We start from the raw sequence: 27,598 nt of genomic DNA, 5'->3' as shown, positions 1-27,598 counted from the left end.
AAGTGAGCACTGTTTAAAAGCTCATAGTTTTTGATGAAATTACTGCCTGGCGCAGAATTCAACAGCTCATAGTTTTTGTAGATTATAAAAATAGAAAATTTTTGGGCAAAAAAAAAAAGATTTTTTTTTTAATATCTTGAGGCTCACTATTTCGTAAACTATTTTTGATAAGTGCTCTAGAAGCTGTGAAGAGTCCTCTTTCTGGCCAATTAAAAGTTATCAGCCTAAAATAAATTTTGTGGTCATTATTGGAGTTAAAAAAAGTCTTAAACGAGTTAAGCGTTAAAATAAAATTTGAATCAAAAACCGTCACATTCGGTAATTTTTATATAAATGTAAAGAGTTTAAACAAAATATAATTTTTTCTTGTCCAAAAAAAAGTTTAACTCAAAATTTACTTTAAAACTGAGGTGGCCCCTCTAGATGTTAAAAATTTGTTTTTTGTGTCCAAAAAATTTTTTTTTTTATAATCTACAGATTTTACTCTCAGGCTAAACAAAGGAGCTTTTCGCTCTACCCTAGTGTTTACCGATCTAACCATTTTTGTCACCAAACCAAGATTAAGATTTATCTTCATATTATTCGAAATCTGCGTGAGGGATGGAGGTTATTTTTTTCTGAATATTGTTTTATGAATTATGAATTATGATCGGAAGTAATTGACAATAGGTGCATTGCTCAATTTTCGTAAATTGCATACATTGCTTATTATATCACCATTTCTACTTAAGTTGACGTTTCTAGCACTATCGATATTTGTCTCACTTTAATAAGATCTCTTTCAGTCATTATTAGGAACCGTCTCATCTCTTTCGCGCATACAAACATTACGCTTTCCCCACTATCAGGTACCTTAATGAAAATATGCGAAAAATTATGAGAAATGTTTTAATAAAAATAAAACGTGGATGTATCTACAATAACTTGTCTACAAAATGTCCTGATTTACATCGACTCAGAAAAAATGATGTCGCCAAATTCTTAGAAATCGGTACAGTCTACCGGAGGAAGTGAATGTGAGGGTGAAACATCTACGTAAAATTTAATTTCTCAAAATTAGAACCAAGTTAGGAATGGAATAGCCAATTTTCAAAGCGGTGGATAAGGATGGATATTGTTTTAATTGCAGTTGTAGAAAATTTCCCAAGCTAGGTAGGGAAAAGTGGAAAGATGCAATATTTGGTGCTAATCAATTCATGAAAAAGATTCTATCAAGGTTATGACGGTTCTGGATATTGGAACTTTTTCAAGTTTTGTGTTGATGGTCGAAAAGTTTCCTGGTAACCATAAATCACCATATTATGAAGAAATTTTAAAAAATATACTGACAAACGATTCTGGGAGCAAATATGAGTATTAAGTTAGACTATCTCTATGATCATCTGAACTGCGTAAAACTTTGAAAGAAATGTTTTTATGGTAAAAACCAATAACATCTTTTTTGTAGAGCAGAACATTTTTATTAGAATAATATTTTTTCAAAGTTGTAGATTTACTTGCATAATGCAAAATATCACAAAACTACATGGAAAAAAATATAGTTTTAGGCTTTGAATCTTTTTTTTTACTGAAACTTTAAGGGGCGATATAAGCTACTATTGACTTAGAATATATTTGTATTTGTAAGACCACGTTTTATTTAAAGTCTGCGATATTATAACAAAAATGTGAAGAAAATATTAGTATGTAATTAAATTAAGTGGTAGTACATATTCGCATAACATTTTACCAGCGCTAACGGTATTTACTTAAATGTTGCATTCAAATTTTTCAAAGCGAAAAAAGTTACAACGACGGAGAGCCAAGCAGCGCAGTGCTTTGAAAATACCGTAAATTTAATTAAAACTATTTGCCAAACCAGTCACACGAATGCAAGAAGCTGCAGGGAAGGTGAACTAAAATGTAAAATAAATATGCAAAATTTACAACTATATACTCGTATGTATGCAAGTGTATGTAAGTGGACAAGAGCTATGTGACTTTCGAGAGAAACAGGAAAATTATCGCCATATGGCTTTGTAGATGTTGCCGCTGATTATAACCGGATGGACGCAGCACAACAGCAGCAGACAAGTGAACAGCGGAAACAGGAAAAATGTGAATGCAAAAAAAACACTAAACACTCTTGTGTATATATGTGAATGTGTGTTTAGGTAAATAAATGCAATGTCACTAAAGCTGCACTACCACCGCACCACCCACTGCCTGTGCTGTGCTGTGTAAATTGATAATGGTGGCCAATAATGGTGGCAAATGGGTGCGCATTGCCGCTTTCAACCACCACCAATTCCCCAGCCCGTATGGTGGTATTTACAAACACTTAAATTATGCAAATACCACATACATAAGGAGCAGCCAAGCAGAGTAGCACGACAGTGCCACAACAAACAACAACACTGTACTAGTATCCACATGTGTGTATAGCGGCGTATTGCAGGTCAAAAATAATCTATGCAAGTGGCTGTAAGCGCCGGTGTAGAACACGCTGCACGGAAGTTGTAGCAGCATATTTTTGTTACCGGCGGTTGGCACTGTTGGCAGGACACACTGTAAGGATACCAAGGATGCAGGATGTGTTTGGCCGTTGTTGTCGCTTGTTAATGCTGGAACTTGTGACTTTTTTCGCATTGTAGATACTTTGCATTGTTGTCATTGTTGTCATTGTCCGGTGCTACTGACTGTTTACTCACCTAGCTGTGTTTGTATGTGTGTGTTTGTGCGCGGTTATTTGCGTTCGCGGTTGCCGTTGTCGCTTTGATTTCGCTGTTATCGTTGATAGTCTTAATTAAATGCTGATGGCGGATCTCTTTCGCTAACTACCTCGCATGGCAGAGTTGTTTAGTTGCGTTTGGAAACGAATGAAGAATTCACTACTTGAGCTTTGGTATTTACGGCAATACTTTTGGGGTGAGTTTTTATAATGTGTAATATAATGTAACGTAATTGAAGGTTCTTAGTTAGGGTCTCAGCCAAAATATTTTCAAACAGTGCCACTTAAATTCCTTTAATTCAAAATAGACTGCATTGCTTGTTGGGAGGATTCATATCGGGATATACATATATTAAATAAGACTAATCTTCACGCTTCAAATTTCGATGTTGCATGACCAGCACTTCTGCATTAATAATTATTTTGCGTTTCTTATGCTCTTATTGCTCAATTTTGTGCAGCTTGTTTAATTACATGAACTCATATGGAAAGAGGCGTTCCAGCCGATCTTAAAATATTTTTTCACCTCTCTTGCTGTTCTCCTCTGCGCTCTGCGTTAGCGTACGATTCTTGATTTCATGCAATTTTTACTGCACGGACCCGTGACGAGTTTCTGGACATATTAGATTTTTTCGTTTTGAGACCTTTTAGGTTTTGCTAGATTCTAAAATTTTTCGACAAACATTTATATCTGCTAAAATAAGATTTCTCACCTTTCGTAAATAATATATTTTTTAATAAGTATTCTACATATGTACTATCTAATACCTTAAGGATAATGTGGACCAAGTTTCATGAAGATCGGTTAAGTGCTTTCCACTTACAAGTCCATTAGTAGTCCAAAGTTCATACAATGTCAAAAATAGTTGCTCAAACTCAGCCATAATTGCACATTTTTGTTTTTGATCGATTTTTCAAAAATGCGCCACTACTTCACTTAATAAACAAATAAGTAACAATAAATTTACGAATTTTAGCGATTTTTTCTGCCGTTACGCCTCTCTTACCACCTTTCTATACCGGGTGTATCATTTTTGCTGATATGGTTATAACGAGATACACCAAACCAGTATTTGACTAATTGCTTGACTCACTATTGTTTGAGCGAGCCACAAAGATAAAAGCCTTCATAGAAAAATTATGCTCAATTTAACCTAACTTTTTTCCTGACACTGTAACATAAGAGCCAATGACGCGCAATTTTGATTTTGTCGATTCCGTGCCGGTAATTTTAATGTCAAATATATATACCACGCTCTAATTGATTAATTGTTGAAAATATCGGTTTTCTCTGTGCTTGATGGGATTGACAGAAAGTTATCTACGTATGTACTCTATACGCTGCTCTCTTACAACAAAACTCCTAATTGTACTGTCAACAATTGAATCGTTTGAATGAAGCAAACGCCAAAAAGTTCTTTGCTTTGGCCAATAGGAGAAGAATTATGTTCCATCATTACAACGGCAGGCCACACATATCGATAGTGCTTTGCCAGAATCAGTGTATTCACCTTGTAGTAAGAACCTGTTCCTGTCTATGGCGAATAATTTTGCTGGTGAAAAATTTGCCTCAAGAGGAGAGTTTGTGGAAATTGACTGTACCGATTTTTTGTAGTAGGCGGCATTATGAAAGTAGCTTCAAGTCACAAGTCAACACGTTATCATACAAAACTAAAATCGGATCGTTATAACTATGCTAAATAAAACCTTTAATTTATTGTAAAAAGAATTGATTTACTTTTTTGGACTTAATACAACGAATGAGTTTCACATACAACGCTGTTTATACAGTTTAACACATTACTATGAGCTCAATTACAAACAGACCTCACTAAAAGGTCTCATATCCCTTATTTCCAAAATCAATTAATGATTAAAGTAGAAGAAGACAGTTCTTGATTAAACAAACAAAGGAGCTTGTGACAATTCATTAATTGAAAAGGCTTGACTTTAATGCCAAACGCACATCCAATTTTCCGCAGTGATAATTGCAATCCTAAATGAGAAGTCAAATCCGAATCGAAAGAGTCTTTGAAATACCGCCTAAATGCTAGAAGTGCACACGTCATGCGAGTACTTGCAGTCAATGACACAATTACTGCCATTACCGAAGTCAGTGCATCAGGATGTCAGGCGATGGCAAATGCGGCAATCACAATCAGACAGTCGACTGACAGGCAGATAAGGAGGTTACCACCGCCAGCAGTGTAAGCATTGATGAATCGAAGGTTGCACAGATTGAATGCCTTCACACTGTTGACTGATTGCACAATATGAAGCGAAGCTGTGAAGTCACTTGCAGTATGTTGCAAGTTACTGGTAGTGTGTTGCATGGTACAGAATGAGGCAGGCGCCAAAGTGAAGGCAATCAATTTGCACAGTTGAAATCGTAGCATTCACAAAATCAGCACACAAATGATATTGAAACTTTGCTTCGCACTGGAAAAAGATATTGACTAAGTTATTGGAATTCTCTATAGAAAGTGGATTGCCAGGCGAACGGCAGGAGAAATGATGAATAGTTTTTTTAAAATGTAACCAATAGCCGTATATTGATATAGTGTGGAGTAGAGAGGTGAAGATTAGGAACTATGCCGCATTATCTGAAAGCTTAAATGCAGTTTGTGTGCAACGAACGTTGAGGAGCGTGTAGCGACAGCGTAGAACTGTTAGGCAAAGTATTAAGAGCTTCTCTGTTCCCGTTGACAATGACTTAACTTGGCTTACCATCCATTATATTCCTTTGATTTTCTTAAACCTATGCATTCGTGTATGTGTATGTATGTATGTATTCGTTGTCAATATGGTTTAGCCTGACCACCTAATACACTGGGTCAAGTAGAAGTCAGTCACAAGAGCGCATGGTGAGCCGACAGGGTTGTGGTATTATCCTGACAAATCTTAAATTTTGTGCCATTTGCACAAGTGGATGGCGATATGTATGTACATATACTTACTTATACATAGTTATTCGTAAATGTATTCGTATATATGTATATAATTTAAATTTGAAGGCTATATGAGTCGAACATAGGAGTATGTATGTCAATGAGTGCATATATGAAATATGGAGGAAATATAGAGCGTTTTCATGATGGAAAATTATTGCATCGTATCTAGTCGCAAATTCCACGTAGATATATTGAACTTTGTGCGTCAAAAAGTGTTTTTTGGCGAGCAGTTCTTACTTTAGTATAGAGAAACTCTCAGCTAAAAGTCATCGTCTTTTGGTGAATGTTTATGGTAAACATGCTTTAGTTGAGCAAACGTGCCAAAAGTGGTTTGAACAATTTAAAAATGATGATTTTGGCTTGGACGACGAAGAACGGTCTGGGCGACCAAAAAAGGTTGAATATGAGGAACTGGAATCATTACTTAAAGCGAATTATGTTATTACCAAATATTTCAAGACAGCCAAAAGCAGCCGGATACATTTAAAGGTAAGGAAATTGGGTGCCAGCTGAATTAAAGCCAAGAGACGTTGATAGACGATTTTGTGTGTCAGAAATACTGCTTGCCTGTTACAAAAAGAAATTGTTTTTGCGTTAAATTGTGACAGGTAATGTACTTGTAAAATGGATTCATAAGGTCAACCATAAACTGAAAAAATCATATGTGAAATCTGGTCAACCAACTAAATCAACGGGAAAGCCGGCGCCAATGCAAATGATGGGCAGCCCAGTACTGACGGTCAGGTGCTTTATCTTTCATGGGACTGGAAGAAAAACATTACTATTTGCCGCTCCCTTACGTCAAAACTCCTAATTGTACTGTCAACAATTGAATCGATTAAATAAAGCAATCGCCAAAAAGCTCTTTGCATCCACCTTGTAGTCAAGACGTCTTCTTGTCTATGGCGAAGACCCAAAAGGAGTAGCCTCTTGCAAAATATAAATAAAAAATCACTTTAGTTTCGTTTACTTGCATGAGTCTTACAACTGTTAGTGTACTCTTAGATATCAAAGTCCTAAAAAAACTTTTTCTGACAAAATGCAGAAGAATTGTTACTTTTACCACTTGTTTGAGTGCAAGAGTTACGGAGTTAATAAGTTTCCAAGTTATTTAGCAACATTTCCATTCTTTACTATTTGAGTACCTTATTAATTTATTGAAATATTTTATGGATTATTATCTTGCAAAAATTATATACTATTGTGAATGTTTTCCTATAATGGACTTAAAATTCTTACAAAAGAATGAGAATTTAGAGAGACTTTAAGATAGAGCCACTAAAATATAAAATGTGTTTAATTTAAAGTCGCTCTTGTTGGTGTAAACAGAATAGCTTTTGGATGTACTGCATATGCGTCTTGCGGAAAGTGACGTAATGGACCATATAGTGACTGTGGCAATATATTTCATACACCACAACCTTACATCCCTACACACACATGTGCACACCCGCAACACTTGAGTAATGACATTGAGCAAAAGACCGTCATTCAGACATTTGCGATGCTTTGTTATCAACAGGCAACATATGGAAGAAAATTAATGCAAAAGCTAGAGGCAATGCAGCTCACAACGCTTACAAAGCCATCAAGCACTTCATTCACCCATCTCAGTTGCACTCCTTTGCAATTCGCAGTCTCTTCACCAATTAAGTGCAACCTACCAATTCCTTTTTGCTGTGGCAAGTAGTGTCTGTGCGAATGACATGCAGCGCTGGCAATGCGTTACAGTTATGCGGTGTTGTACGTTCTTCGCTGCTGCAAATGAAACTGTATAAAATTATTCATTCTCTCGCATTCTCGTACGAGGTGTGTTCAAAGGAAAAGCTGAAGTTTGGAAAAGTACTTATTTATTCATCAATATCTATTTTGTCCCCTTCAAAGTAATCCCCCTCGGATATAGTAAACTTATGTCAAATCTTTTTTCCTCGAAGTACTTTTGAAATGCGCTTTTCGGTATGGCCATCAGCTATTTTTTCGATTCTGACTTAATTTAATCAATTATGGCAAAACACTTTCCTTTTATTGGTTTCTTCAGTGTTGGGAGTAGGAAAAGGTCGCAGGTAACCAATACGGAATACGGTGGTTGACGCATAATTACGGTTTTGTTTTTGGCCCAAAAATCACGAATAAGCAATGATGTGTGAGCTGGTGCATTTTGCGATGTTTTCTTTGCTTGCTGACGTGGTCACACCTCCAGGATGCTGATCGTCATCAACATCTTCTCGGCCTTCTGTAAAGCGCTTGTACCACTTACAAACACTTTTTTGAGACAAAGTTAGCTCACCGAATGCCACAGTCAACATTTCAAGTACCTTGGATTACTTTATTTATTTATTTTTAACGCAAAATTTAATACATATTATTTTATCAATTTTTATCAAAAGTCAAAAATCGCAGGTCACACAAAAACGTGACTAACCTTTTCTAGTGTCAAAAATAAACTATTAAAATAAATTGGCTTCTAATGCAAGCATATGATAAACATATGTTTCCGATTATAATAAAAACAAAATATCGATAATCGAATGTACACAGCCCGCGAAAAATCAAAATTCGGCTTTTCTTTTGAACACACCTTGTATGTGTGTGTGTTTGCATGTATGTCAGCAAATGTTTGCCACTGTATCTGGCTCTTGCGCATGTGGCTGACAGCAGCTGCTTTAACTGACGCAGCATTGCTAGGTTTTAGCCTTAAATGCTCAGGAAGCTTGGTGAGAGTGGTTGCGGGAAGGTTAAGAGCGTTTTCATTGATGTGTATCATATTTAATATGCGTGCTATCTACGAATATACGGTTTTGTGGGTGCATAACATTTTATGTTTGTTGTCAAGAAAACATGTTGCTTGTTATTAAAAAGTGAGTATTTAAGACTAATCTACTAAGAAAGTATCCTTTCGAACCACGCCTGGCACATAAATAATATTTAATAAGCTACGTTCTCTATTAATTTCAACTTTTACTTACCCTAAAATCACTTGAAATTAAGTTAAATAACAGATTAAAATATCATTAATTGCGCAATTTGAATCGGCCAGTATTTCTTTACAGAAACGCCGATAAATTTAAACTGGCTACTATTTATCCATTAGAATTATAATTACCTGCTAATTAGCTTTTTATTTTTAGCAAAGTGTGGTTACCATTATATCAAAATAATAATAGTCGTAAACATTAATTTCGGCTGCACCAAAGCTATAGTGGCCATGACAGGTGCAATTGGTATATCATAAAAGAATATACTTTCTGAAAAAATATCTTTATCTTGATTTTGATCGATCAGTTTGTATGACAGCTATATGCTATAGTGATCCAATATCAGTGGTTTTGACAGATAAGCGGCTTCTTGGGTAGAAAAAAAGGTGTGCAAATCTTCAGATCGATATTTCAGAAATTGAGGGACTAGTTTGCGTACGTACAGACATATGGATAAATTCGGTTTTTAGGTACAGCGGCCCTAATATTCAATGCCTTTTAAATAATTTTTTTTATTGACCCGAATATTTACAATGTAATTAGGGATTCCTAACTTTCACTATATTTCGAGAGCATGTCGTCTACATTTCTGCGGTAAATATTATTATTTCTTTCGCTATTTTGACCTTCGCTTTCTTATGATCTTTCGTTTCAATATTTCTTATAGCCGTGCTAATTAAAATTTGTCCTCATACTACATAAGATACTGAAACTTCAATCAAAAAAATTCATGTACATGCTTTACCAGATCTTCGCGTTAGTATTTTAGTATCTGAATTATCATATCATAATTACGAATTTCAAGTTTCCACCACCTGTGATATCAAAATTATCATTAGCTTGATTTTTATTACTCTAATTAATATTTTGTAGCAGAAAACATTCCCCTCATAAATTTAAGGAATACCTTGAGCTGACAGTCTTGTTCATATATAAATCCAGGCCTCCTTCGTTTATGTGGAGCCTACTGTCGGTTGAAAGGCACTATTATCTTATCAGATAATGATTAATGTCTATCCCTTTGCATTTTCAGTTTTTCGAGGCTTTACGAGCATCAAACGAGACATACTTGCTCTTTTCGATTCACCAAGCATTCCTCTTCAACGAATCGAACAAACTATACCAGATGCTAAAACAAACGGGCGGCATTTGTGGTGCAACACTGTGCTAATATGTCTTCTGACGCATGGGCAATAGTGTTATGATTATTTCTTAGTGAACAAATTCTTTTTTTCGCGTTAGAAAACATTGCTGTAACCTTTTTTGTTTGCTTACTATAAAATACTATAATTGATTTTAAGTCTTTAGTTAGCAAAATGCAAGAAAAAAAGAAATTTGAATTTTCATTTGTCATTCATGAAGGTAAAACTGATCTATAATATATGATGCAAAACAAAACTTGGTTGCACTGAAGATAGCGGCTATACCACTTTAATAAGGTATCCGCACTCTCTTGCACGAATTCAACGGCATAACTTTATTGTAGCTTTTACATGTAAATTTTGTGACACGAAAGCAGAAGGGAGCAGAGTTAGGGCTAATCGAAGACAGCTACTATATCGAGTATGCATGAGTAATGATAGTTAGGGTTTAATATTCGCTGCTACTTATGCGCACCTCCATATTTTATAGTATGCTGATAGTAGATCATTCTATATGGGCTCTGTGCTTTTAGAATTGTTAGTGCCATACTCAATATCTCATTTTGAAAATTTTCAATTATTCTCTTCTTTTGAGTGCTTCATTGGTTACTTACCGCTTCTACTTTTCCTTCGAACTAAAATACATTTAGATGTAAATGGTTTTTATGCGAATTTATTATTGTTGTAATTCATTTAAAACATTTGTATTAATTTGTTTTCTTTTTTCTTCAAATTTTATTTACTTTATTAGTATTATTAAATATTTGCTTTTATTTTCTCATTTTAGATTTTTCAAGTTCTTTTTCATATACTATTATTTATAATTTTTTGTTTTATACTTCAACAATAAATACAAATACGCAAATATGCAAATACATGCACAAAAGTGTGTATTTAACTACAGTAATGATAATTCAAAATATTCTTCTTTTTGTAATTTTTTTTTGCGTTATGCATCTTTCGATTTAGCTTGCCACTTAATATGCTTAGCTATACATTTTTATTGTTTGAATACAAATTTAAATTTTTTGTTGTTGTTTTTTTTTTTTTTGTAATCAGATTTCATTATACACTCTGTATTGCTAAACATGAAACGAACGCAACTCTTTGAAAAAACATCAAAATTAATTAATTATGTTTTTAAAAACTTTTTGTTGTTGACTTTTTGTTTTATCTGTGTGTTGGTTTGAGTGTGATTAGATATTTTTGTATTTTTTAAATTTTTTGTATATATTTATATTTATTTATTTAATTTGTTTGTTTTTTTTTGTTTTTTTATATTTATTTCTTTTTTTGTGTTCTGCAGCATTTACTTACTGTTGTATATTTGTATATGGTATATATGTTGCTATGCTTGTCTTTTTTTGTGTGTGTTGCAGCCTTTATTGTTGTTGAAATAAACGAAATGTAGTGTTTCTTGTGGTAAGAGTGAAATTTATTTTACAAAAGTTTTTAAATTTGCATTCAATTACTGAATTTATATACAGAAGTTTTATTTGATTTTACATTTTTTATATATTTTTTAATTTTCATTTGGAAACTACTGAATTTTAATTCTAACCTTGTTCACTCGGTCCTCTGCTAGCTGCCTTGTATTTGTAGGTGTGTGTTTGTGCTTTTTGTTCTGACGAATGTAAATTATTTAATTTTTTACTTAACTCTCAACTTTTTGCTAAACTTTATTATTTTTTTCTTTTGCCTTTGCAAGTTTTCATTAACTTTTTTCTCAATCAAATTATTATTAAAAATGTATATACGTTTATATGTAATTATATTAATTCATTTAATTTTTATTTTAAGTGTACTATATTTTTCTTAATTTTTTTTTTGGTTCTGCTTTGCTTAATTTTTGCTTTTATTTTAATGCTTGATTATATCAATAATATATAATTCACAAAACTTTTTAACAATAATTCAGTCGATCTTTGTTTTGCATAACACTTTTATTTGTGGTTGCTGTTGTTGTTGGTTTACTAGTTATATATGTATATATTACGTTAATTTTATATATGTATGTATCCATAAGTATTTTTGCTTTGCTCTTTTAAGAAGAGTTTCGTTTAAATGTCGACAGTTGTTAAACGCTATATTTCAAAAGTGAAGAGTTTAAGTAGCTTTAGTAAGCTTTTTGAGAAACGCTATATGTATGCTTGGGAGAAAAAATGCAATTAGTTTTTTTTGTTTTGTTTTTTGTAACGGCAGGGTTTTCCAATCATTTTTATTTGGAATTTTAGTTTTTTTTTATTATTTCTATAGTAATTTGTTCGAAATTGGTATGCGCAAGTGTTTGCAGAAGTATTTTGAAGAGTTTTTGGTGACAACCCAAAGTTAACTGCAGTTTATCACAGCTAGTTGTCGCCTAGAAATACGCTTGCTTTGTTAAAAAAGTTGTGGTAGTATTTTGATTTTCGAAAAAGTTTTGTTGAATTTTTTTATTAGTTAACTTATTTTAGAGAGATTAAGTTTGCGGCGGAAAAATTTACTTAGTGAATATTTGAAAATTTGATCGAAAATGAAATTGCGCGCTTAATTTATGCAATACATGCAACGTCGAAGTAAACTGAACAATAATAAGAAATAATGCCACTCATGAATTCTCTATATTTTGTGTTTTCTTAGGCTGCGTAAATTATATTTCACATAGAAAGTACAAGCTAAAAAGGTTTAAATTCATCTTAATTGGTTCCCAGACTGTAATAAACTTTACTCACTCATTTGTATCTAACAGTGACCATTGAGTGTACAAAATTTCAATGTGGAATATGAAATTTGAGTTAAAATATTATTACAAAAATTAAGAAATTACAAATTATTTATATTTGTAGCGAATATTATTGTTAAGAAATTACATCCTAGCCTTTATCAAAAAAAGCAGAACGATTTCTGAAAAATCGACTAAATTATTTAGAGCACTTTTAACGGTTCTGGTACCTTTTCTAATTCTAAAACTTCCTTGACAGAATACTATAGAAATATTTTACAATTTTCATGTTCGATTAAATATAATCTGCGGCTAGTTAGTACGATTCGACCTTTTTTTTTGCGCTCTTTTGTCCGATCTACAGATAACGGAGTCAGACTACATATTAGGAGTGGGGGTAGATTTAAAAAGCACTGGTAACTTTTCACGCACCCTTGATGTTTATATTTGTGTATGCTATGCAGTATATATGTATATGTGTATGTATGTATGTATAAGGATATGAGTAGTTTACTCACTAAATTCATTTTTCTCTTTAAGCGCGCTACTGGTTCAGCAGCAAACTTGTTACTTATTCTTTTTTTTCAAATTTTAATTTTACGCAATTAGTAGCAATAACTATTTTCGGAGTTGATTTTAATTTTTTCTCCCTTTACTATTGGTTTTACGCATATATAAGGAGGTTCAAACTAGTCCTTTTTAACGGCTATTTATTGTAAAGAATAATCTTTCTTTCTATAATATAATATAGATATTTTAATATACAATTTAAATATATATTTATCAGCTTACTTTTTTGTATATATATAAGTATGTATATATGCAAGTGTATATATTTATTTAACCTTAAATATAATGCTAAGAACTTATGCTAATATCGTTGTTTATTGAAGTGCCATTTTCAATGCCATTTGCCATTCCTTGTAGCCATCTACTGAATATTTTACCATAACCTTGTTTTTATTTTTCTAAGTACCATCGTTTATATGTATTTATATTTGTAATTCATTTAAATAATATATTTCATTACTTTTCTTTGGTTATTTTTGGAACTATAGCAACTTTTCAAATTGGCTCTTTTCACTTAAAAATAGATGCAATAAGGTTTTCAAAAATAACAGTGAATAAAAAAATTATAGATAAGCTAAAAAAGATAAAAAAATGTAGTTTAGAGTTAGAATGGTATGAAAGCTTAAAATCACGGATAAAGTTTTTTTTAGCATTTGTAGACACTAAAATTTTAGACAAAAAAAAAAGAAATAATAGCTCTTTTTTTGTTAAATTTAAGTAACTTCGATTGATTTTAAAAATAAATTCATAAGTTATTTCTGAAAAGATCTATTTCTATAACAAGAATTAGTTTTCTTAATAAGTTATGAATATTAAATTATAGAAATTTTTATTGTTTGGAAGTAAATTAAAGAACTAAATATATTAATACTAAATAGTAATTTAACATCGCTGAAAATTTATTTTTTACTAATAAAATTATTGAAAATAGAAGCATAGAGCGTTTTCGTAAACATATATCTTTTTCGAAAACTTAATTTCATTTTTTCGAACATATTACTTCTGAATTTTAGATCAAGTTTTATCTACCAGAAGCGCCTATGAAATTTCTGAACCTATTCATAAATTTTAACAAAAAGCTATGGTAAGCTTTTAAGCTTCAGAACCTTCACAGTGTCTTTAAAATGTGTAGTAATTAGATTGCTCTCAAAACGTTTAGAAATTAAAATCAAAAATTTGTGAAAGCTACTGACAAGCTTATATTCCACTTAAAAGCTTTCAATTGTAGTATTAGAAGCTAAATAATAATAAATGAAAAATTATCGACAAAATGTAATGACTGCTAGTTGCTAAAAATAAAAAATGGCCAAAAATTTGGCAAAGAGCATTTATTTTTACTAAAACCAAAATTTTGTTGTATTATAATAAGCTCAGTTTTTACCTACATTTGTATTTTCAACCAATTGGTCTGTATGTATGTATACATATATCTAAATTTGAAGTATTTTCAATATGTCTAATTTATTGGTGGTTGTTTTTACTCTAATTCAATAATGAATATATATTTAAATTTTCGTTTTTTGCTTATATGTCAAATTAGGCCAATAAATTATTATAATATATAAATTTGGAACAGATTTTAATTTGTTTAGAGCTTGTAAATATTATATGTTAGTATATCGTTAAGTTTTGCTGCTAGGCTGCGTTTTAAACTTTTATATGCTTTTTTGTATTTCTTCACTATTTTTTTTTTTGCAATTTTAATTACAAGAAGAATATTTAAGTTTTTTTGTTAATGCTTATTTTTTGATATTTCATTTTTTTCGTTTATTTTCTGTTTATTATTTTTCTGGCTTGTATGTTGACATTTTTGGAAATTTTGAAACCGCATTCCGAAAAGTTTTTGTTTGTATTGTTTCAGCTTTTGAGCTTTGCACGCATACACACGCTTGTGTGGGTGGGACTGTCTGTAAAACTCAATACTCGCAAATGAAATAGTGCTTTGTATGTGTGGCTTGCGCTTTGGCTTTGTTTTTGTGATTTGCACGCTGTTTACTGTTAGAGTAGGTTATTGTTGCTGCCTGCTTTGTTTGGTTATGTTTGTTGTATTCGGCTTTTTTTTTTTGTTTGTTTGTTTTAGTTTCTCAAATGCAATTAAAACAGGTTTTTCAATGGGCAATTTTTAAAAGCATCACTGAGACGGTTTTTCAATTTAGCTGTAAGTAAATTCGAAATGAAAAAGATAAATTAAAACGAATGTCATGTATGTATGGTTGTAGCAATCGAAAAGTAATTAATTTTAAAATCAAACCAAAATTTTAAGTTACCAAAATAAAAATTTAATTATATTTCTTTTTTGGAAGTTAAAGTTTTGTGAAATATTTCCATTTGTTTGCTGTAAAAAAAGACGAGTGAGAAAAGTAAATAAAAGTAAGAGTTAAGAAGCAGCTGAAAATAATAGATTGATTCCGTGTAAGGGAATGAATAATATTTTTTTGTTTTGTTAAAGAGAGGCTGAAATTTACGAAAGTAGACTTTTTATACACTACGTATGCAAGAGAAAGCTTTACAATATTTTCAGTTACATTTTTTGTGCAGAAATATATTCTTTTAAACGTTTTCGGCGTGTCAGTAGTGCATTAATCGATAACCAGCTGACTGATTAATCGAGGTGAAGCCAGTGAATTTTCTTGTGAAATCTTTTTGAAAACTGTGCAACATTGAAAACTAAATAGTATTCAAGCTACCCAAATATATTTTTGAAAACTAAATTTTTCTTAATTTGAGCAGCTTTTTTATTTATGATAAAACTTAAAATGAACTGTCTAAGTATATCGGCGTGTTCCACAGAATTTTATACAAGATTGAATTTTATTCATTTAGTTGTAGTCAAAAAATATTCAACGTTACAAGTATATAAAATAAAAACGTTACACATTTTATGTGAAGGCTCGATTCGCAGACGATTTCATCATATAAGAAAGTTGTAATAACAGACCCAAAGTATATATTTTATTCTCTTCTGACTTTTGCTACTGAAAATGCTCTTGCGAAAGCTTAACTATACTCTGTACAGATTTATAGAAGTTAAGTAGTTTTTCGATGAAAAAGTGAGATTTCTTAGGATTAATTTCCCTTTACATCTCTTAACTTCTTTCTTCATGAAATCAGTATGATATTAATTGTATATAGGCTGTGTGATTTACTTTTTTATGATTTTAAATAAAATGTACAAATATAAAATGGTTTGTATATGCTTTACGTACATAGATATTTTGAAGTTGAATAGTTATAGGTATTATTGAAGAGAATGTGAAAAAAGTTATATATGTACATAAATAGTATAATATGTATATATATAATATTTATATAGTGACGTGCATATGCACCAATGTCGTTAATTAAGAAGAATTTACCTACCTGCATGCATGATTGTTAAATATGTCTGCATAAGTCGCATTTATATGTATGCATGCACGATTCGGAATTTTTCGACCAGTTAATAGCAAAAAACGGCTAAACTACATTCTTTAATGTATCGTATTAATCACCCTAACTTTAACGCTCTACTATATACTACATACATTTTTATGGCTGAGCGTTGATAAATTCTGCAGTGAAACTTTCAACAAAATTAGAGGGATTCCTTTTTCAAATACTAACAATACTATTTTTGTTCTATAATAAACATTTTTTATATACCAATAACAATTCTAGTAGATTATTTTCATTTCTATCAGCACAATTAAACTGTCTTTCTTCGAAATATATCCTTAGCAGACATTTTCACACAAAGTGTGTTGACTTTTAGAAATGCCTTGTACTACCACATGCTGCAATTTTTTTGCGTTGTGTTGTGAAATATTCATGAGTATATGGTGAAGTCATTGATATGTAAAAATATATAAGTATGTGATATTCCTGTGCGAATCTACACATCAAGATGTTAGTGCAATGTAAAAGAGTGGTGAAATTGTAGCAATCTACAGTTCATAATTACAGTTCAATTTCATACACGACTTTATGTGCAACAATTAATTACAGTTAAAATGAAGGCTCTGACATTCGCTTCAATCATATTGCTAAGTAAATGTAGATCCAGGCGAGAGACGAGCATCCAGGATTTAAATGTTTTTTTTTTAAGCAGTTAACGTGTTCCGTCCAACACCACCATCATCATCACCACCACCAACAATAACTTGACAGCGCGTTTGTCGCGTCGAAATTTGCCCTCACTTACTTACCAATTAAAAAATGCTTTTAAACTTTTTACGTATGAAATGCCAAATCTTTTTCATACAAGCTGAAATTATAAGAGAGGCACACACACAAACTTACCTTATAGACTTGTACAATATATATAATATAAAGTTATATAATTTAAGTAGTTAATATTCAAAGACATATTATTCGATAATGAAGTACACATGTAGTTTGTATGTAATAAATGTTAATTTGGTTGTTGTAGTTTTTGGTTTTTGCACATTTCACAGGCATAACAAAGTTGTAATTTACTTTCGTGATTATTTATATACAATGAGTATGCATGTACGCATGTACACAGCTAGTGACAGACAGAAATATGGATGCTAAAAAATATATTTTTTGTGTTTTCAAGTGTTGAGTGTGTGGATAATTGGAGAATGGAGAAGATTTCGGGAAAAAGTTTGAGAGCACAAAAAGAGGTCTAGATAAGTTAGGGAAAATGTTCCAAGTCGCAAGTTAATTTGGTTAAGAGTTGTGTGTCAGAAAAAGGTTGAGTAGTAGATGAGAGCAAATATTAAAAAAGATGAGATAAAAAATAACAAAATTTTAAGAGAAGAAAAAAAAAAACAAAATGAGAAGTGTACCGATAAGGAGAGAATAAGTAAAAGATATGTTGCGGAACGCAAGACATTTTTCGAGTTTTAAAGATAGGCTGATTTTTAATATGAAAATAGAATTTGGTTTAAGTGTCCATTACAAAACAAGTTTTGAGTTTTTGTTAGAACCTTCAAGAACAATATACTAGAGTTGTCACTCAATGGAAAATCTTTAATAAATCAATTTTATGGTATGCAATACATACATTGCTCATAAGAGACCAAAGTATGAAACCTGGGTTAACTTGATTACTTCTGAGTGATTTTAAAATTGAGAAAAAGGTAGCAAGGGCCGGAAAACATTGTTAGAATGTGAATGTGATGTGACTTTTTTGTGTTTGAAAAATGACATTCTCAATATAGATGTACTATAAGTAATAGTTTGTGAAAATTAGAAGTGATATAAAGGAAGACAATAACAAAAAAGCTTAAACATTTTTTAAATGACAAAAAGTAAAAAAGGTGATTATGTATAAAAAATTACTTAATTAATAAGTGGGTCTGAGAGCAAATTTGACAGTCAAGGTAAAAAATTTCTAAAAACCCTATTGAGTTTTTGAAACTTCAGAGTTGAATAGGCTTGGATTATATACAGTGTCCAGTACCCCTTGAAATAAGTGAAGGAAACTAGATATTGAATGACAAAACATCAGAAATAAACAAATCTTAAAAGGTACGCCTTGGCGTATGAGCGCTACTATGTTTCTAGGTACGCCATGGCGTAGAAGCGATATTTTTTAGAGCAAGTTATTCAATTGTTAAGGGAACCAGAAATGGTTGCACAAATTTACATATGTATACAAATATATATATTTATATAAAATGTACATGTATGTGAAGTTCTTGTAGCAATATATTCACAAATAATATGTATGTTCAAAAGTTGTGTGGGCGTTAGAAACGACGAGTGATGGCACAAGTTTTAAGTGAAAGTTGAAAAGCAATAGAAAGCTAGTCGCATGGTTGTTTGTTGTTTTTTTGTTAGTTATGCACGTATTTGCTAAGAAAGTTATATAGAGAGTAAATAAGTAGCAGTAGTATACGAGTACGTTAAGAAATAAAAGAACAACATTCAGATTTTGTTTTAGTTTATATAATTTTTATTTAATTTTTTTGTTTTTTGTTTTTTGTTTTTGTTTGTTAAATTTTCAAAGTAACAATTTAATTAATGCAACATCATTTTCAGTTTTTCTGTTTTTTGTATTTTTTTTTTTGTATCGTCATCTTCTTTTTGTTTTGTAATTCACATTTTGCATGTATGTATTTTTATGAGCTTGTTCTTGTTCTTGCTTTGCTTTGTTTTTGTTTTTTAGCAATTGTTTGGTGGTTTTTTGTGTGTTGAAATGTTGGATTTCTAAGAACTGCTCACTATAATATATATGTATGTGTTTGTATAAATGTATGTTTTCGCTTTTGTTGTTAATATATTCGGGTCTCTGTATATTTTAGTTGCGATTATTTAGTTTGCATTGCATGTAAGTATGTTTTCGTTTGCTACATGCTGCTTTGTTGTGAATGTATTTTTAGCCTGTTGCAGGTTTATTGTAACACTCGCTATATGTTTTTCATGCATTTCACATACTATTTTACACACATTTCAAAATACATTTACAAATTAATTTTTTGACTCCGTATTGTACCAATCCAATTTGTGTATATAGAACTGTATGTTTGTTAAAGTTTTTGTTTTTGTTTCTGTTTATGTTGTGTTTTTTTTTGTTTACATTTTAATTTTTGCCTAACTTTTATTTAAATTGTTCTATATAGTACATATGTATATACTTGAATATATGTATATATATTATTATTTTTTTATGCACTTCACTCAAATGAAATGAAGAAGGCTTACAACAAATATGTTTGCTGTTGTTGGTTTTTATTAAATCTCTGTTTTCTGGCTTCACCTAATTTATGCCAGTGCTCTTTGCTTCGATTTGTAATTTTTTGCTTACTAATTAGGATATATTTTTTTAATGTCAGCTTCTATATTATATAAACAATCTCTAGTATGAAAGTTAAGAGTTCGAAGGTTTTTTCTAGTATGTAAAGCTTTAGTAGTTTAGGAGTCATTATTAAATTAAAATTTATTTTCAATTATCTTTCAATTAAGAAAATAAATTTTTTTTTAATAAAAAAAAGAAGAAAAAAATCAAATTTTTGGAGTATTTTATATTGGAATATTTACCAAAAGAGTATTTTTGGGGTTATTTAACACTTTGTAGTAGTTATGCTTTGCGCTCTAGGTATCTATTGTGCTAAGAAATGTGAGTAGATATAGTTTATTAAAATATTTGGAGCAACAGGCTACTTGAGAATCGTAAAGGTTTGATGGTTTTTTAAAAAAATTATATAGTTTTGGATTTAATTAGATATGAATACAAGGAAATTTCTTAGATATCTGATTTGAAGGGTATTAAAAAAGTTATAAGGAGTTTTGCATAATCTCTTAAAAATTGTCTGTAGCTTTCTCGGAGTTTCTCAAGTGTAACAATGCGCAGAGCTGCGGAATATTTTTCTATTTGGTTAAGGTGTTGCTATCAGGAAGCTTTTAACAAACCTAGTGTATTTAATATGGTAGTGGCAACACTTTTATTTGTGAAACTCTTCTATGGCTGTTTAAATTACGCACAGTTTTGTTGACTCTTTAGATTTAAGCAAGAGCATCGTTTAGTTTTATTTTTTTATTTTTGTTCATAAGTATCGTACTATAATACATCACAAAGCCATAAACAACAAGTCTAAACATTGCGCTAAAGAAATATATTTTTTATACAATACATACAATAAATACATATGCTAGATTTGTTATTATTTTCGTTTTTTTTTTTTATAACAAACATGCAGAGCTCTTTTTTTTTATTTTTATGTCGAGGCAATGCCAGCAAGAGGGTTGCCAGAAAATGTTTAAATTAATAACAAAAATAGTATATAAAATTATTTTAAGTTTTAATTAAAAGTAGTAAAATGGATACAGAACGAAAATACTGAAGCTTTTGAACTTTTTCTCATAATAGTTATTAGAAAGAAAAAAAATGAAATATAAAAAGTTCTGTGTATTTCGAAATCAGCTTCAACTTTTAATTTTTCCACCTATTGTATTGCATATGCATGGTATTACCGGATTTGTGACTTTTTTTTATTTTTGCTGACATATCATTGGTAAAATTTTTTTGAAGAGTAGCTTTCATATATATCAGATTTTTTCACTAATAATTTAATCCAACATTTTTAAAATTAATTAATAATCTTTCATTAACTAATAGGTAACATAATATATTTCTTTTTATTAAAATTAATTAACATGTAATTAAAATCAACACGGAAAAAGCTTAACAATTATTTATTTATATTATTTTGAAAAATCAAATAACAAAGTTGTCCTATATAAGCTAACACAACTGTTCGTATTAATAGCGAAAAACATGGACACAAGTTGTGCCAAGTTGTGCCATGTTTTGTATTTAGTTAAATATTTTTTGTTTTCGTTCATACAGTTGGTAACATTCCTAATACTACACACAAGCCTATTTCCCAACCTACGTTTTTATTAGCAAATACAAGAACCTATATGAGAAGGTTGGATAAGAAAGAAAGAACTAGTGAGAGAAAGTGACAGAAAGGCGGGGACAAAATGCATAAGAAGAATTATTGGCTTTTCGAAATCATCGATAGCTTGAAAGACGTACTATGTAATGCTTTTTTTAAGAAGCTGTTAATATGCTCTAATAAAACTTTTGCTCGAGGAAGCTTTGCAGTTCAGCAATTAGACGAACTTCCATGTTTTAATTTCACTTTGGGCTAACTGATAAATTCAGAAAGATTTGTACATCATATAATTGTATATACAAAGTGCGGCCAGCATTTACTGAAGCTAATTTGTGTATTAATCTTTTCGACGAATTTTCTATAAATATACCATTTGGCGACCTATAATTTAATAGAAAATTACAGGAATGTAATGTAATGTAATTCTCTTACTAAAATACACATTTTTTCAAAACTCATCCAATGGACGAATTTATGAACAAAAGCCTTTACACATAAGTCACGTGAGCACATATATAGCTCGACTAATATAAGAATACACTTACAGATATAAGTTTTATACTAATTGCAGAGTGTTGCCTTATGTAGGAATATGTATCGCTTGTATTGAGTATCGCAATCCCTGTGTGTGTGTGTGCTTACGGTTGCGTATGACGAATTCCACATCGAGTATCGAAGTGTTGAGATGTAAAATGGTGGATACATGTTCAAGCCAGTTTGTGGTTGTAACTCTTATGGTTGTTGCTGTTGTTGTGCACGCATGTCTTAATGTTTGTGATTTGTCGCTTACATTTGTCTTGCATAATTCTTAACACATATACATATGTACATAATTTCAGCAAAAATTTCAATAAGCCTCATATTCGAGCTTGTATTGTTTATGCAACGATTTTTATTGTATACTGGTATTTTCAAATACACTGACTAATTATGAGCGCATAACAGTTACACATAGTAAGACCATAAAACATTTATTAATAAATACACACATTCACATACAGATCATTAAATGTTTTGTTGTTGTTATTTTTTTTACAAGTAGCACAATTAAATTGTCGAAAATAAACGAGTGACAGCAAGGAAAAGAGAAAGAGAGAGAGAAAGATAAAGAAAATAGAGAAAAAAGAGATAGTAAGTGACATTGATAAATATATTTTTATGTCAGTTTAAGTTTGTATATAGAGTATTGTATATACATATATACTATATATGCTTATGTTATTAATTGTATATTTAAAGTATATATATGTAATACGGTAATTATATATGAATACAAAAATATAAATAAGACAAAACATTACTTTCAATAACGGTATATGTATGTGATAAAAATGTAAAAAGAAAAACATGCACCATTACCCTTATATATTGTATATACATATATATGTAATGTAGTATGTATTTACAAAAAAGTGGCACGAAGTATGCTTATGTATGACTATACAAGTAGTATATAATCAAGTCTTACATAGTACTTATATCGCTGTGTTATGTGCAGCAGTGCATTAAAAATTAAATGTTTATGTGCATATTTGTTGTTATAAATGTAATGTAGAAGTTATATATATTATATATACAAACATTTATATAAAAAATGTATGAAATATTCGTTGTTTATGAAACAAGATGAGTAATGATGGGTGCATCAGTCGACTGATATCGAATAAGGAATAATGATAGATAGATTGGCTAATCAAAGGGATTGTAAATTGGTATATTATTCATGGAAATATCTTAAAAAACTTCTCTATAGAAAATTGTTGAATTAAAAATATCACTTCCTCTAAAGTATGTATGGTTGAAAAATTCTTCGAAATGCATTAAAAATAAACTTCTGATTATTTTTCCAGTGAGTTAATTAGGCGCTAAAGAAAATAATCTTTTATCCAAAATATGTTTGGTTGGAAATAATTGTATAACGATTCATCCAACAAATTTACTGTCGGAAAATTCATCGAAATTTATTTAAATTTTAAAGTTTTTGAACCACTTTTTATGTTCTTAATGTAACGGGTGAATAAAATTAATTTATCATCGATAGGACGAAAATACGTTTCTGGATTAAAAATTTGTAAGACTTCTAGCGCACTCATGATAAACGTTAGAGAAACAAAAATTCATTCATCGAAAGGACAAAAATACGTTTCAGGATTAGAAAAAAGTAATTTACGCATTTATAGTTCCTTATATAACATTGGGCACACTGTTAGTAATCTAGCGGTAAAGAAAAAAATCTTCAAAAGTATGTATCATATGCATATACTGTGAAGGACTAGTAAAACGTATTATTATATATTACCACCTCTTTATATATATCGTTGATGAGTTTTGCAGCTACTTAGTGCCACTTTTGTGCTAAAAAATGAATATCTCTAAGTTGAAGAAGAACTTCATGAAAATTTTTATTTTAAATTTGCTTCCTTTTTCGTTCGATGAATAGGTTAAATGTTTTACTTAAACCTATCACAGCTGCACTTGCTCACTTAACTTACAACCTACGACATACAATATAAACATACAATTGTATGTTATTATATATTGGCATAAATTCTCAAACTACTTAATTTTTACAAAGTTCCTTTACTACACAGACATATATACATATTTGGTACAATTATTACGAAGTCTATGCTACACTATTATAAATTATTTCTTATTAAGGGAATAAAGTATGCAATAATTTTTCTGGCGTATTTTTTTTGGGTATTTATTCTTTGTGATATTGAAATCTGTATCCAAAAATGTGGGCGGGGTATTCAGTGGTGCATTATTTTGATATTTTCTTCAAAAGATTTCTCGGTTGTGTTTTGCTATTATCTATCACAAATTTGCTTAAATCTGTTTTGCTGCCTAAAACATAAACGCTCTGCCGATTTACTGGGCGATAAGAGCTACATATTTTGGCAGTAACAGAATTGTATTAATACATTATTTATTATTTAGTTAATTAAAACTATTAATTCCTATAAATGGTACTATATATGCTTTGTTGACTACGATCGGTTGAATAATGCAGAGTGATATATAAATATGGAGTAGGTAGACGATAATTTGTATATGTATTAGTAAGTTTCAGAATATGGTATGTATTTATGGGGTCTGCTATACCGGTTTTATGTTAAACATTAAAAAAAAGTTTCTGCCTTAAATATTTAAGATTTTTTTTGAAATTGTATATATATAATTGTATAAGTATGCTAGCTTTCAAACAAATTTTTTCATTTTGATTTTTTTTAAATAAATTGCTTACTATTTTTTATGGAAATAAAATTTTTTTACAATATCTACTTTCATGTGTTTGTGTGATTTACTTGATGAGGTGTTTTAAATATATTTTGTTTTGGTTAAAAAAAATAAAGTTTGTAAAAAAATATTTAAAAAATCGGTAAACACATCAACGAAATATTCAAATATTATAGAAATTACTTTAATGAGTACTAAAATGTATATGAAAAAAATTTTGAGTTTTACTTACATTTGCAGTTTCTTCGTTTCAGTGTAATCTCAGAGGTTAGGGCTCATTGTGTATATGTTATTTATTTTGAGGGAGTTTAGTAAAAGAAAGAAATTGTACAGATTAGCCAGTTGTTTGCTGAAATATGTGTCTCATAGATTGGTTTTTAAATAACAATTTGCCAATATTAATAACAAATCACCAATTTTGAACAATTCAAAAATGCAATTTCGTACAGTTTTGTCTTAACTACATAAGTATTATACTGTATATAGTCTGCTGCATTCGGTGCAGCAACGTTGTCTTTTGCGAGTATGTTTGATTAGTGTTATGCAAGTAAGAGAGCCAACTACGCTTCAGTGTTGGGAGCTTTAGGTTTAGTTACGAGTTTTTCGGGTATTTCTTTTGGAAATCTTCAAGAGTGTTACGTTTGCATAGATCTTGCTTGTGGCTTTTTAGGCTCTGTTAGAGTAGAGTGAAATAGAACTTTTTTTGTTGGTTTTTGAGCATTCTTTACTAATAAAGCGCTTACTGTTCTTTATACAACTTATTATGCTTCATTTGTTATTGTATTAGATATTTGTTGTCATGTATGCCAAAATTTGCGTACTCGTTATATTAAATTATAGTTGTTTTTGTTTTGTTTGTATTTTAAATTTTATTTAAATTTTGAAGGCATTTTCGTTTTAGGTTTTCTTTCTCTCTCTCCCTCTCACTCTCGTTCTTCATTTATTACTTCGTATCTTCTTTATTTTTGCAATTTCTAAACAGTTACGCTATTCCTACTTAGATTTAAGTTGACTTTCGCTTTTGCTTTGCAGTAACCTTTCCTTTTTGTTTTCACTTCGCGAGCGTTTGGTGAACAGAACATGCTCGCTAGTGTTACCGCGTAGTGTTCTCAAATGAGCGTCACTCGCTCTGTCAGTTGAACTCGTTGTCCGTATTGCTGTTGCATATTTATTGTTGGTTGTGTATTTTTTTGGGCACTGTTTTGTTGTTGTTAGTGGAATAGCCCATGTAGCTTTCGTTGACAGTGTTGTTATTTGAATTTGCATTGCGGGCTTTGTGTGTTTTGGTTTTTTTATATATATTTTTTTGTTTAATTGTTTTCCTAATCTGCTTTATGGCGAAAATCTTGCTGAATAGCGTCGCTTGTTCAATTATTTAACGGTTTTTATGCTTTTTATTTTAATTTTCTGATTTGTTCGGTGTGTGTTTTTATTATTTTGTGGTTCGTTTTATTTACTTTGTGTCTGTTAATTACTGTACATTTACGCATATTTGTGGGCAAATATTTATAAACAATACTCAAATATGTTTAATTGTTTTGTTGTTTTTTATATATAATATTTGTTTGTGTTATATTATAAGAGATCTTTTCCATTCGAAATTATTAAATAATCAGAATTTTTACTGTGATTTGCTGTTTGTATATATAATCCTGCGTAAATGTAGTGTTAATTGTTTGGTTGAAATAATGATTTGGTAATTTGCTATTTTATTTAATGATTTTTAAAACAATTAATCATTTACTCATTTCAATTATATATATTTGCTTTTAGTTGTATATAAGTAGGTAATTATTTATTTGCTATATGTTATGTATGTATATATTTATACGCTAGTATATAGCGCCATTTGCTATCAGCTTTTTGGTTGTATGTCCTTGGGTGTTTTCTGGTTTTGCTTGTTTTTGTTATGGTTGTCGGCTTTTATATATTTTCTGCTGCTTTCCTTTTGCTGCAGTTGTTATTTGAGTATATATATATATATATGGTAGATATATATATATTTATATATATATGGTATGTATATATTATATAAGTTTGTTTGGGAAATGGGGAAAATTTGTTGTAAGTATTTTTGTTGTTGTAATTTTGTTATATATTGAGTATTTTTTTATATTAGAGCATTTTTACCGTTATTTATTATGTTTTCAATTATATATATATATTTTTTTAGATATATATATTTTTATATATTTGTTATGTTTTGTTATATATTTCTTGCGTACGCATTTGGTTGCTTCATTTATTTGTGTTTTTTGTTGTTGTATTTGTTTTGTTTATATATGTAGGTATAATTTGGTATTCATAATCATATGATGACATATCACTGCATGACACATTTTCCCTCTATTTGAGTTTTTAGCTCATTTACTTGCGTTTCTATTTGATTTTTCAGTTCTGTAAGAAGAAATTGAGTAATGGAAACAGCAATAAATAAGCGTGTTATTGTAGGATAGACTACAATATTACATAAAGACACAAAAAAAATACCATTTACATTTCTTTAGTTTTAACATTTAATATCGCTGTTGTTATAGAGTTGGTAATAAACTGTTTACTGTGTTAATTTCGTTTCTTTAAAAATAGTTTTTTTTTTTTTTTAATTTTCATTATTATTTTTTTCTGTTGATTGTGTGTGGTGTACTTTAAACATTTACACAAGTAGAGTAGTTAGTTGTGTCAATAGAGCACATCAAGAAAATTTATATAGAGAATCGAAATTGTTCCTTACAAGTTCATGCACTCAACGCATTCACGCGTCAAATCGTATACCTTGATTGTTGTTGTTATTTTTTTCGTGGTATAAAGCCGGTTGGCCCACCGACGGTGGCTTATGGCTGGCGCAAATGTTTTGGGTGCATGGTATATACGTATACATATACATACATATATATATAGAGAGAGTGGATAGTGAGTGTTACAAAGCAAAAGTAGTAGCAATAGTACTAGATAGTAAGT

At 30.3% G+C, this 27,598-nt stretch overlaps 1 protein-coding gene across 15 annotated transcripts in view; it reads right to left on the bottom strand.

The window, feature by feature from the left end:
• Window positions 1-10,431: 10,431 nt before the first annotated feature.
• cpx (synaptic transmission protein complexin) overlaps window positions 10,432-27,598 on the bottom strand; it is a 316,297-nt gene continuing 299,130 nt past the window's right edge. For 12 of the 15 annotated variants that reach the window (XM_036368035.2, XM_036368033.2, XM_036368048.2 and 9 more), the window contains 2 exons: window positions 24,873-27,037; window positions 18,923-22,321 (listed from right to left, as the gene is read on the bottom strand). In XM_036368035.2, coding sequence (XP_036223928.1) covers window positions 26,964-27,037 — 74 coding nt within the window. In that variant the 3' untranslated portion in view covers window positions 18,923-22,321; window positions 24,873-26,963. Of the gene's footprint in view, window positions 15,206-18,922; window positions 22,322-24,872; window positions 27,038-27,598 lie in introns of those variants that run through there. The other 3 variants (XM_070105632.1, XM_070105631.1, XM_036368047.2) reach the window with 2 other exon arrangements.

The sequence above is a fragment of the Bactrocera oleae genome, chromosome 2, assembly GCF_042242935.1.
Source record: "Bactrocera oleae isolate idBacOlea1 chromosome 2, idBacOlea1, whole genome shotgun sequence".
In the NCBI taxonomy this organism is placed as follows: domain Eukaryota; kingdom Metazoa; phylum Arthropoda; class Insecta; order Diptera; family Tephritidae; genus Bactrocera; species Bactrocera oleae.
The sequence above is the reverse complement of the archived record's forward strand: the minus strand, read 5'-3'. Positions and strand labels throughout refer to the sequence as shown.